Here is a 13,427-nt window from a genome sequence, read left to right as displayed (position 1 = left end):
CACATGTGTGGAAAAGGCCTAAATTATGTTCCTTTAATGAGCATTAACATTACTTTTATGCCTGGAATGTTTCTAACTAGGTTCTGAAACAGATGAATTTCCATGCTAATTAAAAATTGCTGTTCGTGGTCCAAAGTGCTGTCAGCTCATGGCCAACTCTGGCAAACATCACCTCCCAGAAACACACAGAAACATTTGGGAACAGAAGTACTGCTCAGATTTCCAGTTTACCTCCAGTTCATTGAGCCTCTGGATCCTCGGTGTGAAGTGAAGCTTGTCGACATCGCATGCAAATGGAGGCTGCCAGTCCTGGAAAACAAAAAGGTTCCATCAAAAGATCAGGAAAAGGAAAGAAGATTCTGTGACAGCCAAAAGCCAGGGGAGCCCAAAGTGTGGAGAGGCTTCAGTGGCCTGCAGAGGCTCCTCAGCTCCACCAGAACACAGAACTTGGAGCAGTGGGGGCTTGGTGGCCACACCCTGGCCTGTCAGCGAGCCAAGGCTGTGCTGCCCAAATCCCCTCACTGGGAACAAGTCTGGAGAGCAGGAACGGTGAGATACGTTGAGTAAGAGTCACTGTCTACCCCCTAGAACACTTCACTGTACCTCAAAAATAGATAATGGAACCACAAAATCATTTTTGGAACTGAAGCTCTGTCCTGCATTGTAAGCCTCCACAGAATCATGGAATCATTAAGGCTGGAAAAGCCCTTTAAGATCATTGAGTCCAACTCTTAACCCAGCACCACATGTTCACCACTAACCCATGTCCCCAGTGTCACATCCACACATCTTCTGAACACTTCCAGGGATGGTGACTCCACCACTGCCCTGGGCAACCGGTGCCAATGCTTGACAATTTCCTTGGCTGCAAGCATTCAGGAAAGTTGGAATATGACCAATTAAAAAAAAAGATTATTATTACTTTGATAAAATACCTGCAACAGAAGTGTTATTTATAAACACAACTAAAAAGCTATTTTATCTTTTCGATCTCTGACCTCTACTGCACACACTTGGTTTGGCAATACACAACTTCACAAAACCAAATTAGATTTGATTTAAAATTGACAGGAATTTATTACATATAAAGTTATCTTATTACCAGTAATTACAGAATAAAGATAATGCACAAGTGAGCTACTGACAGTGGAGTAAGGCAGAGCTTTGCTTCAGGAAAAAGAAAAGCTTTCTTTACCATTGGGTGACTGAGGCAATGGAAGTAAGACCAGCATCATAAACAGAGTATTTTTTATTTTAGATTCACAGAGAATATGAAAACTGGAATTAAAACCAATCATACATGGTTTCCAAAGCAATTACCTTAAAAACAAACAAGGAGCAAGATTCAACAAGAGTGTAGAGAAGCTGAAGAGCAAAGAGGGCCACCAATCCATACATTTTACCAAGCTTTCATTGACTAATCCAGACCTCAAGATAGGTAATAAAAGTTTTCTGATCCTGCAAGGTACTTCTAGCACATCACAACTTGACAATGCCAGTTGAAATTAACATTTCAATTGGAAATCAGACAATGGTAGGGGGTCAGGATAACAAATTATCCAAAGAATACTCAATCCTTGACCAGTGGGACACATTTCTCGATTATTTTCCTGCTTTTAACCACAAGACTGCCTGGTGTCCAAAGACATGCTCTTGAGAAACTCAGTAACACTAACCCTTCTTTTACTGCCTATTCTCTATGCCAGAAAACCAATCACAATTAAACCATCAAGTCTGAGGAAGAGAACTGACATTCTTTTCTAAGATCCTGTTGTCTGATGAATCACTTAGGGCCCTCGAGCTGTAAGATGAGAAGCACAACTGGGAAAAGTTGGGCAGGATTTGAAGTATTGTACTTCAACAGGACAAATCTGACTCTCAGGCTGAACCAACTGGTTACATCATTAGTCACAACTCCAGAGTCTGCTCTGTACCAAAGACAGGGACACAGGTACTGAGACCAGGAGGGGACACAGTGCTGATGACACAGGACCCTTGAGATGCTGGGGACTGAACTAAACTTCCCAAGGGAGAGCTGTAGGGAGCTTTGCTTTGGCTGAGAGGAAATGAAACCAAGAGGGCTGTGCTGCCTCTGGCTTTGCTAAGCAGTAAGCAAAGGCTGTCCCAGGCTGGACTGTGCACTACCCCAAACCAGATGCTCTAATAACACTCTGCAGGGGACAAGAACCAGGAATAAGATGAACAGGGGCAAGAATTCAGCTCATGTAGGCAATGATACCACCTCAGAAACTGTCACCAGTCCAGGCTGTGCTTCAGAGCCACCACCTGCAGTTATTGCACTAGCAACATGTCAGGGAAGCCAAGGAGGGAGGGGACAGCACAGGAGACTCTTCTGGTCAGGCCACATGTCTGTGGGTACAGGCTGCTGCTCTGGGCAGAGCCCAGACAAAAACCTGCATGCCACTGGGCACAACAGGAGGAACAGGATCCCTACCTGCTCCTACAGGCTCTGGCTCATGCTCAGACTAAAGAAATCCAGCTCCAAGGGTGCCTAGGGCAGACACAGACCCAATCCATGTCAGACAGCACAGAGCAGGCTAGTTCCCTCTGCTTATGGAAACAAATGAGGAAGTTTATGTGCATGATCTTACAGAAACACCTCGTTCACAGCATGGCATCTGAAACATCCTGCTCCAGAATTAGTTGATTATCTCCATGATCTCCATGTGTCTATTTATTACTGACTGCTGCATGTTTGGGGACAGTCTTTCCTGTTTGGCCAAAGACACTGGCTCTGGCAAAGCACCAGTCACCTACTGTGCTGGAAGAGTAACATGACTCCAGACAACACAAGCTGCCATAACCAGCATTTCCTACACTTGCAGTTTTCAAGTTTACCAATGACTGAATGACCAATGCACACACCAAGACACCCTGATGACACATCAGCTGTTTCTCAAAGATCAGAAGATGACTTTTCAGCCTATCAGGCAGATGGGTTCATCAGCCAGAATCAAACATTTAACAGCCTTAAAAGTGTTTAACTTTTAGCAAGGAGAAAGTTATTGCAAGAGCTGCTGGATGATGGTAAATTGGCTTAATGAGAGGCAACATGGATTGACTCCAGCTTCTGAGGTTTTTAAGCAAGTACCACAGAATATGATGATTGGAAGGACCACCAAGTCTGTGAGGTTCATCACATACAATCCCTGGCCCTGCACAGACACCCCAACAATCCCACCCAATGTCTGGGAGCATTGTCCAAACAGTTCTTGAACTCAGACAGGCTCAGAGCTGTGCCCATTCCCTGGGGAGCCTGTTCAGTGTCCCAGCACCCTCTGGGGGAAGAACCTTTTCCTGATATCCAGCCTAAATATCTCCCAGCTCAGCTCCAGCCATTCCTGCGAGTCCTGTCACTTGTCATGAGAGGGAACAGATCAGTACCTCGTCCTCTGCTGCCCCTCATGAGGACGTTGAAGACCCCAGTGAGTCTCCCCTCAATCTCCTCTAGGCTGAACAAACTGAGTGACCTCAGCTGCCCCTCAGGAGGCTCCAGACCTTTCACCATTCTCATGGCCCTCCTCATGAGACTTCCCCTCCACACCTTTCACCATTCTCATGGCCCTCCTCATGAGACTTCCCCTCCACACCTTTCACCATTCTCATGGCCCTCTTTAGGATGCTCTCCAATGGCTTCATGTCCTTTTTATATTGTGATTCCCAAAACTGCACCAAGGACTTGAGGTGAGGCTGCAGTAGTGCAGGTAGAGCTGAGAAAAATCAATGGCACATATAATATATGACATTAGATTATTATAAAACCACTCCTGGCTTTACAAACACACTACAACACATCCCACTGAATACAAACTGTATCAGATGACATTGTTACAGACACACAGCCATTCACCATCTGGAGAAATGACAGCAGGTATAGTAGACAGTCCATCCTGACTGTCACTGAGTTATTTTGAAGTCACAAGTTTATTTTGGAGCATCCAAACTACTCAAAGTTTAAGGATAAGGATAATATTTATCTTCCTCTATTCCACAGTATGACAAGTTCCCCAAGTCCTAAACAAGATACTTTCAACTCTCCTTTAATAAGTGTATTATTTACTCAACAAAAATCTTGGACACATTTTGAAGCACAAGTTACCAGCCAAATGCTATGCTCACTTGCAGGCCCATGAAAAGACATTTCTATGTGACAGAAATGCCTTTATGCACTTGGAAAGGCAGCAGCACCACGAGAGGGAGCTTTATTGGGCAGGATTCACTTGCCAAGCTGCTGAGCCACATGAGCAGCTTTGCTGGGGAAGAGACCAGCCCCCAACTCCAGCTCTCCAGGCTCTCTTCTCTAAAAGTCATGCCAGAGAATCACTAACACTTGCCCTCCTCATCCAGCTCCTCAAAGGAATTGGTTTGGATTTTCCTGTTTTAAAAAAGGTATAAAAGAAGTTTAAGAAGTTCTGTTTTAAGTGTCTTCCAACAGCCATGCTAAGCATTAAGATTTTCATACAGAAAGCAAGAAATCATCAATTTCCTAAAAAGATCAGGAGTTCTTAATCCACCAGGACTCTTTATCTGAAATGCCTCTATTGTGTACTGTTATCTATCCCTGACATATAAGCCTGCAAGAGACAAACAAAATCCTGTGCCCACCTTAGCCTGCAATTGTTATAAACCTCTCATCAAATCCAGGCAAAAATGAGACTGCCTTCAAAATTCCAAACTCTTCTATAAACTTGAGGGACAAATCCAGCCATGCAGAAGGCACGCTCTAAGGATCACATTAATATTTCAAGCAGTAATGCAAACTACAAATGGTCAGCAGAATTATTTCTGTGATTTCCATATTCCAGCTCCCAACTGAGCTGTTCCAGGGATGTCAGGCTTCAGAGCACTGCATTTCAGCTGTCAGACCTGCACCTCACCCAAACTCACTAATTAAAATTTAACCACCCCCACCCCTATGAATTCAAGTGAACCAGAAATTACCACTGTCCCTGGTAAGCTGTTCTTCAAGTTAGTTGGCTTCAGTTTTTCTTCCTCCTTTATCCTCATGTCCTTTATAACCAAATCCCTTGTCTGCTGGCTGCCAAAGCAGCTATTCCTGAATCCTTCCCGGAAGAAATGTTTCAAGACATTTTTCAATAAACAAATACCTTTTTCCTTCTCTTTATGAAACCAGTTTTCCAGTCCTGTAAATAAAAGGGTTTTTTCCTTGGGCTTTTTTTCTGAAGTCTCTTACATTTTTTCACCAGCTTTTAAAAACTGCAAGTAGCGTTTTACTTGCAGTCTCTCCCATGTCAGACACAAAAAAAAAAGACAGCCCTTTCATTATATTGCTAGACAGAAGTTCATAGTAAGATCCAAAGGAATATCTTAGCAATTCTTGCCAGAGAAACACATTCATTCAGCAAACTGCAGCAATTCCCCCCTTCCTGAGATGCCCACCCTGTGAGCCTGACCTACATTCTTTGTTCCCACATCTATGATCTTGCCTTGGCAAAGGTGTTCCATGATTGCTGTTTCTGAGAGGAAGGGAGCACACTCAGTGACTCAGGAGGTCCCTTTCAGTCTCCTGGTTTTATGACTACATTAAAAACACACTTGGAGCTCAGATGGCAGAACCCACACAAACCCATTATCACCCGGCAGTGGGTCAGCCACAAAGCTCCTGTCTAACGGGAACTAATCCCTCTGTGACCCTGTTAAAGGCTAACATTAGTTGGGAACTCCAATCATCAGCTAACCCAGTTTGTGATCAACAGTCCTTCCTTGGTCATTTGGAAAGGAGATTTTTCCATCAATCTCCCTGAATTTCTCCTTGCCATAAGGGACTGTATTTCTTATTTGAGACAAAACTGGACTCTTATTATGTATCGCAGGCTAGCAAGGAAGAACAGGCACAACCACCGATCTTTCCCATCTGAGAACCACAGCCAAGGATGAGTGTACAGTGGGAATCACCTCTCTAGATCCCAGTGTTTCCATGCCAGCTCTGAGTGTACAGTGGGAATCACCTCTCTAGATCCCAGTGTTTCCATGCCAGCTCTACACCTGGAGAGAAATAAAGGCTCAGGTAAGCTGGAGATGATTCTCAAGCACAGCCAGCTGCTCCTTGGGATCCAAAGGCAGAGAGCACAGAAACTACACACAGGGTTTGAACCTGTAAACACAACAGGCAGCTGGGCTCATGCACAGAAGATGCCAGGCTCCTCTCCATGGAGGCACCTGCATGCAAGGAACAGATACACCACCACCACTGCACTGCAGGTACAGCTGGGGGTGGATGGGCTGTTGGGATCAGCAAATCCCAGATCCCCGATTCACTTCAGAGCACTGACCAAGACCCTGAAACAGAAAACTGGCCAGACCCAGCTGCTGGTGTCTGAGGGCACCAGACCCCAAGAGCTGTTGCCACCTCCCCTCAAGGCACGGGGCTACCCTACTTTGCTCTAATGCCCAGTACACTCCCAGAGTGTGTGCAACCAGCACAGACAGCAGACTGTTCCTCAGGCTGTCCCATCACAGCCCTTGGAGTGAATCCATACCCTCTTCAGAGCTGTAGCTGGCAGCTTTCAAACCTCAGTTTCACTCCCAGTGTAATTCAGATTAGACCTGAATTTCACAGCCATCTGGAACAGTTACAGACAACTCCACCAGCCTCACCCATGAGCAGCTGCAGAGCCTCGGCTGCCCAGGGATTCCCTGTGGCTCCCACCATCCACTGCCTGGCTCTCCACAACATTCTCCCTTTCCAGCTGCTCAGATTCACCATCCCAGGTAAAGCACCTGTTCCCAAGGAAGATCTTCCACTCAGACACTCCTAAGGGCGGCAGGCTGGAAGTTCCCACAAGTTCTTTCTGACTTCAAAAAACGCTCAACCTGGTCTCCTGGACATTGTCACAGCATTCCTCCCCAGCACACCCCAGATATAACCCAGTTATCTGGGATTGAGAGGAAGCATGTCCTAATGGATACATGGCATGGTTTGCTTCCATCCACTGGCAGATTTGGTTTCAATACTGGGCAACGGAGCCATGTTTAGTTTTAAACTCCATTTCCAGCTATAAGCTAACTGACTAAAGTCTTAAGCTGAACAAAAAACTACAGACATTCTATCTATGTTATTCTTGCCCCATATGGAAAGTTCTGAACTAAATTGTTTCATCTTAAATCTTCAATGAGCTGAAGAGCATGTGTTGAAAATCCCCCACGGAAAGAAACTGAGGCATCGAGAGGAAATTCTCATTGTCTTTTAAGCCCACCCCAATTTTTCAGTGATTCTGAAGAGCAGAAACCACCCATGGTGACCATAGCAACCCTGTGCATGGCCACTGCCATAGTAAAATAAATAATAAACTAAAAATAATTACTCTTTTGCATATTTTCTTCCTAATTAGAGATCTGTAAATAAGCTACTCTGAATTTACCTAATTACACAACATGACCCCTGTGATGATTATGACAAGTTATTCATTTAAAGCCAACATTTCCTAATGACCTTTAGTAGCTGATCTATTTTTCTTCATATGAATTGACAGCAGGGCAACAGGAACTTCAGCACAAAAATATCTCTTCCCCTCCTAAAACTTCATTCATTCTTGATCCAAAAATTCCCGAAAAGCGGCAGATTCACCACTTTCCATCCTTCACTTTCCCCTTCCAGCTGATCCTCTCTCAGTCACAAATGCTGTGTTTCCTGACTCACCCGAGCCTGGCCCCTGCTCAGCAGGACCAGTGGCTCAGGCTAGGCTCGCCAGGATTGACAGACACGGCAGCACCTCTGGTTTCTCCCACTGAAGCTCACTTGCATGTTGTAATTGAGTTATCTCTGTGCTTTCTTTTTGATAAAATCAACTGACTGAGCCTATGTGTATTATCAAATCCAAAGGATCATCACCATCAGCTTCCTGTTTCAGACAAAGTATTGCAATTCTCTGCATTAATTCCTGTTTTAGTGGTGGTTTGCTTTACGGCTTCAGGAGCAGATTGCCAGAGCCCTCAGTCAAGCAGCTCCAGAATGGGATTTTTTTGTTTGTTTTCTGTTTTCTTTTTCTGCATAAAAATGAAAATAAATCAAGCAACTAGCTGAATGAGAAGCCTAAACAGACCTTAAGAGGTTTCAACAACATTTAAATCAATGTTGCTCTTCAAAATATGTCCCTGGCAGAGTAGGTCCAGTTCTCCCAAGCCCTGAGCCTTTAGGTTTCACCACTCAGGCTCCACTAAGGTTAAATATTTCAAAATTCATTATTTCACATGCCAAACTTTTCTGATGCTTCTCTGCGCCCTCTCCAGTTGTCAAATATTTTTAAAATCCTCCAATGAGTGCAGGATCCCAAATGCAGAATTTTCTACTCTCATGCTGCCACAGAGGTAAAATCCCCCCATTTATCAGTGAGAAACCCCAGAGCTCCCATTCCACCATCACACTGCTTTCCACAGGGATCCACAGTTATTTTCCTACACTCCTTCCTCCTCTAAGATGTTCTATGCTCCATTGTTCCAAAGGTAGACCTTCTCATTGAGTCCTACTTAAGTGATTACTGTTTCATAATATCCATTGTTTATTGGGCAACTGGGATCCCTCTAAAGCAATGAGCCACCACCATAACTCCATTCAGAATCACAGCTTTTGCTCTTCTAGACTTGTAATGAAAATTACACACCCTTGGCTTGAAGGTTGTGAGACACCATTAGAAAGGGATCCTTCATTACAAACACTCATTAGTAGTTGAAATAATTTGTGATCTGGTGTATTAATTTTGCACAATAGTAATTTCCATTATTAGAATACTGAATGTAATTAATTTCTAGATCTCAGACAATGACAACACAACTGACTTAACCAAATACATGGTCTCATGGAAAAAAAATAAAACTAATTTGACCACAGCAGTGTTCATACAGCTGTATTCTACACTATCACCACCCAAGTTCCTATCTGGGACTATTCCAGACATTCTTCCACTCTGGAGCTAGAGGGGCACCCTTGCACCCAAAAAGAACTTAAACCATTAAGGAAATTGATTCTTCGTGTTCTCAAGTTCACCAGTATTCCAGGATTTACTGAAAACTGACAATCAGTAATTTTGATAACTCCAGTGTCAATTCCTTCAAAATTCCAGCTCTGCTAATACAGACTTTCTAATCATTAAATTCTTGCTTTAAGTTATTTGAAAGGCTTAACAGCACTTATCCATATTCATGTTATTTAGAGCAATGAAATTTAGTCTGGATGTTCTCAATTTTAATGCTTGGCCTTGGAAAAGTTATGATGTTTCTAGTACATTGTACAATACTGTGTATTTTGAAATGCATCTATATGGTAAGTAAGGCTTAAGTAATCATTATTTATTATCTCTTCACATAGGCAAAGCAACAATGCAATGAAGTGAAGGAAGAGTCCATCTTCAAGAAAGGCTTGGAGCATTTGATAGCACTCCTGCTCTCCATGTTACTGTTAACTCTTGAAGCTAAGCTTCATATTTGTTAGACTATTTGCTTCCATTAATTACTACGATTCCATGAATTAACTACCTACTTTGAAGAGCAACTCCATTCTCAAGCAATTCCACATTTGACCCCCTAAATGCATCCTTGATTTGCAGAGCTATTACAAGCTTCTAGAATACAAGGCCGCCACTTAACACGCCAAGTTTTGGAGTAAACTTAGCTTATTCCAAACTACCAGACACTGTTTAAATGAAGAAATCCTAATAAAAGGTGCTTTTGGTTCATGGAAGAAAATTCTAACTACAAAATGGCACCTGATGGACTGCAAACAAGTTGTACCCCACCCACTTTCCTGTATCCAGCTCCCCTTCCCCCAGAGATCCGCAACAGACTCAAATTTAAATCTCTACTTTATGCAGCTCTTTAACTATCAGGAACAACCACCATCTGAGCATTTTACTGCCAATGGGACTCTCTACTCATGCTCCACACTGCTGACAAAAGGCCACAGAGAACACAGTGCCAGTGAGCTGGTTATTGCTGCACCTCCCACCAGTCACTGCAGCACCTCAGAATCACCAAACAAGAGCAAAACTCAGTCATTGGTGCTGGCTAGAACTGGAATGAAGGGGAAGAAAACTCCTTTTGGGTGCTCAACTGGAAACTGCCACGCAGAAATTGGACCTCCTGTTATATTCCTGGATGTTCTTTCATCTTGTGAACATGCAGTGATCACCCAGAATCCTCTGTCTTCCACCCAGATGTCTTCTGCACATCAGCTGCCTTAATATCCCCTCACTAAACAGGTCACTGTCCTCCAAAGCTGCCACACAAGAAGCCACTGCAGGCGTAGTTTTCTCTGGGCCCACCTGGTTCCCAGCTAATGGCAGCAGAAAGGGACCAGAGAAAGCCCTGCTGCTGGTCCTTCAGAGCCCAGGGAGCTCTCCTGTGTGTGCTGGAGCATCAAAGCCAGCTCCGGAGCAAAGACTTGTTCATGAGCAAATGGGAAAGCTACAGCTGGGCATCACACAACATTATTCCATGCTGCTGCTCATAGAGAGAAACACAAGCAAGGTCTAAACTAAAATTATGCCAGCCCAACTATCGTATTTTCAATTCCTCTCTCGGCACAGATCCTGACAGCTCATGGTGCTGCCTACCTGCTCCCCAGCACGTAACCAGACTGCGCACGCCGGCAAGAGATTCCCTCAGATGCAGGAAGATTCCAAACCCCAGCCATCACCAAACAAGGCATCCATATGGAACACACACACTGCTGTGCAAAGGCTAGTACAGTCTTTAGCTCACAGTATTACAGACCCCTCGATTACACCAAAAATACAACAATAACTGAATATTCACTGTGGCCCTGATCGCGGGGGGAAGGCCAGGAACTACGTCAACTTAAAGGCTTTTCTGGTTGCTTTGGAAGAGCTCCCTCTATGCTCCAGGCCGCTCAACCAACCACGCACTTCACAAGCCATCCCAGGCATTATCAAGGGCAGATAAAGCCATGGCAGCTCAGCTCTCCCAAAGCCAGGCTCCACAGAACTACCCGTGCTCAGCCCTCAGCAGCTCCAACTATTTTCATCCTGCTTCTAAATACGCTCAAAGAGCTGATCACACGGCCAGGCAGGCACAACACCTGGTGTAATATCTGGTATAATACCTGCCCCTTCAGGAAGAAGAGATGAGAACGGCTGAAAATACAGTTGCAATATGTAATTCAGTCCTTTGGAGGGCTGTTGATTTATGATCTCAAACAGATAACATCCTACAAGCAGCTTTCTGATAAGGTTTTGGCTTTTTACACAAGCAGCCAAGAAAGATGGGAATTTTTTTCGATGAGATGTTTCTAAAACAAAAAAGACACACCCCTCAAAAACAAAAACACCCAAACAAAAAACTCCCCCTGCCCCAAGAAACCTGACCAAAAAGAAAAAGCAGTTCTGGTCACAGTTGCTGAAACACTGCTGGCAGCTTAAAATCCTAAATTGTCTACTAAAAAATACTACAGAACTTCAATGGTGACTCTGTAACAAAAACCATTTAGCCCCTTAACTCTGAGCATCTGGCTGCCCTGCATGAAAAGAAGCCCTGGCACATTCTACCAGGGCACAAATTCAAGAGCGGTCTTCACACAGCAACCGGAGATTCTTCCTCCAGACAGCTGAAACACCTTCCTTCCTCTCCAGCAAGATTCACATAATTCACTCTGCTACAAACATTTCTGCCACCTCAGACACTAACTCAGCAAGTTACTACTATTTTAATTCAGAAGAAAAAGGATGGACACAACAGGAGTCCCAGCAACAACCAAAATACAAAAGTGAGGAGTGTGTGTTTCTGAACGTTACTTCTTTGAAGTCAAAGTCTCACTCGCAAAACTTCAGTCCACAGAACTGTTCTGTCAGCTCTCCCCTTGCTGAGGGAGATGTAAGCTCAGAGCCTGTTTAACATTCTAGTTGTCGCCGTCATGTTAACTGCCTTACCCGGCTGCACCACTCCAAGACTCGCACCACGCTCCACTTAGGGGAAGAGCAATTCACTCAAAATAAAGATGATTTACATATTGTTTAATTAGATTTTTACTTTGAGAAGCCCCTCTCCTCACCAATGGGGGTGTTCATACCTTTTAAACAAACTAACATTTCTGACTATACAAAACTATGGTTCCAAGATCGTCACAGCATTTTTTAGTGAATTGAGTCTACCAACAAGGGGAAATCAGAATTCATACCCTAATTTTGAGCTTACTACACCATCGGTCGAGATAATGATGATGAAGATGAAGGCTTACTACTTCTTCCCACTGTGGATTGCATTCTAAAATGGTGGCCATGTCTGTGTAGGCTTCAGCTCGCAGAGCCACCAGCCAAACTCAAGGCTGCGGAGTTTTGTCTTGTCCAACTTGAGAAACAGTTCTCTGTGCTAAAAGTGCGCCGAGGCCGGGGAGGCCGCGGCGGGGCCGGGGGCGGCGGGGAGCGGGTCCCTCCGGCCCCACATCGCCACAATGCCAACATGGAGGGCAACACCCCGGCACCTCCTCCGGGGCTCGGCGGGGCCGCTCCGGGCGCGAGGCCCCGGCCGACCCCAGGAGCCGGGGGGAGGCCGGGCCCGGCCGGGGCAGCTGCCCCCCCGCCCCCGCTCCCTCCACGGCCGCTCCGGCGACTCCCCCACCGGGAGCTCCGACACTTGGGAGCCACTTCAGGGAGGGAGCGGTCGGTCCCTTCTGTCCCCTCAGCCCCGGCCCGGTGAAACTTCCGAGGGGCGGCGGGGCGACCCCGCCTGCCTGGGGTCACCTGCGCGGCCGCGGGCCGGGGGGGGCCGGGCCGGGCCCCACACAAAGGCCGCTCCCGGCGGCGCCATGCGGGCACTCACCGGCGGCGGCCGCACCTTGCAGATGCCGGTCTGCTCGGCGATGGGCCGGATCTTGTGGATGAAGGCGAAGGGGTCGGCGAACTCCTCCCAGCTGGGCTCGAAGACGGGGCACTCGGGCGGGGGCAGGAACTCGGCCATGGCCCGGCCGGGGCGGCCGCTCCGCTCCGCGCTCCGAACAATCTCCGGAGCCGCCGCGCTCCGTGCGCGTCCGCGGGGGGGCCGGGGCTGGGAAAAGAGTCCGCCCGGCCCGGGCAGGGGAGGGGGCGCGGCTGCCCCGCCCCGCCCGCGCCTTTGTGCGGGGGCGCCGGGGCCGGACCGGGGAGGGCCCGTTGGGGGCGGGGGGAAGAGACAGCGGCGGCTCCGCTGGAGCACGGCCTGGCCCGCGCGGCGCCGATCCGACACCCGCTACCGGGGGCCCGGCGGAGAGCGAGGCCCCGAGAGCGTCGCTCACCGCGGCCGCTGGGAGTCCCTCCCGGTGCCCCCCGCCCCGCCGGGCCGCAGCTCCGCGTCCCCCGCTCGCACCGCCTTTGTGCGGGGCCCCTCGGCCCGGCGCGCTGCGGCCGCTCCCCCAGCACCGCTGGTTCGGGGAGGCCCCGGGCCGCGCTCGCGCCCCCCGG

General features: G+C 46.9%; 1 protein-coding gene across 3 annotated transcripts in view; it reads right to left on the bottom strand.

Annotated features, from left to right (window-relative positions):
- Nucleotides 1-13,427, bottom strand: part of KDM5B (lysine demethylase 5B) — a 69,802-nt gene that overhangs the window by 42,175 nt on the left and 14,200 nt on the right. The window contains exons 1-3 of one of the 3 annotated variants that reach the window (XM_086861978.1): nucleotides 13,333-13,399; nucleotides 12,811-13,099; nucleotides 232-309 (exon numbers count right to left, since the gene is read on the bottom strand). In XM_086861978.1, the coding sequence (XP_086718104.1) occupies nucleotides 232-309; nucleotides 12,811-12,948 (216 nt within the window). In that variant the 5' untranslated portion in view covers nucleotides 12,949-13,099; nucleotides 13,333-13,399. Of the gene's footprint in view, nucleotides 1-231; nucleotides 310-10,589; nucleotides 10,819-12,810; nucleotides 13,100-13,332; nucleotides 13,400-13,427 lie in introns of those variants that run through there. The other 2 variants (XM_086861980.1, XM_086861979.1) reach the window with 2 other exon arrangements.

This window comes from Cyanistes caeruleus, chromosome 24 (assembly GCF_971803275.1).
Source record: "Cyanistes caeruleus chromosome 24, bCyaCae1.hap1.1, whole genome shotgun sequence".
Taxonomy (NCBI): Eukaryota; Metazoa; Chordata; class Aves; order Passeriformes; family Paridae; genus Cyanistes; species Cyanistes caeruleus.
The sequence above is the reverse complement of the archived record's forward strand: the minus strand, read 5'-3'. Positions and strand labels throughout refer to the sequence as shown.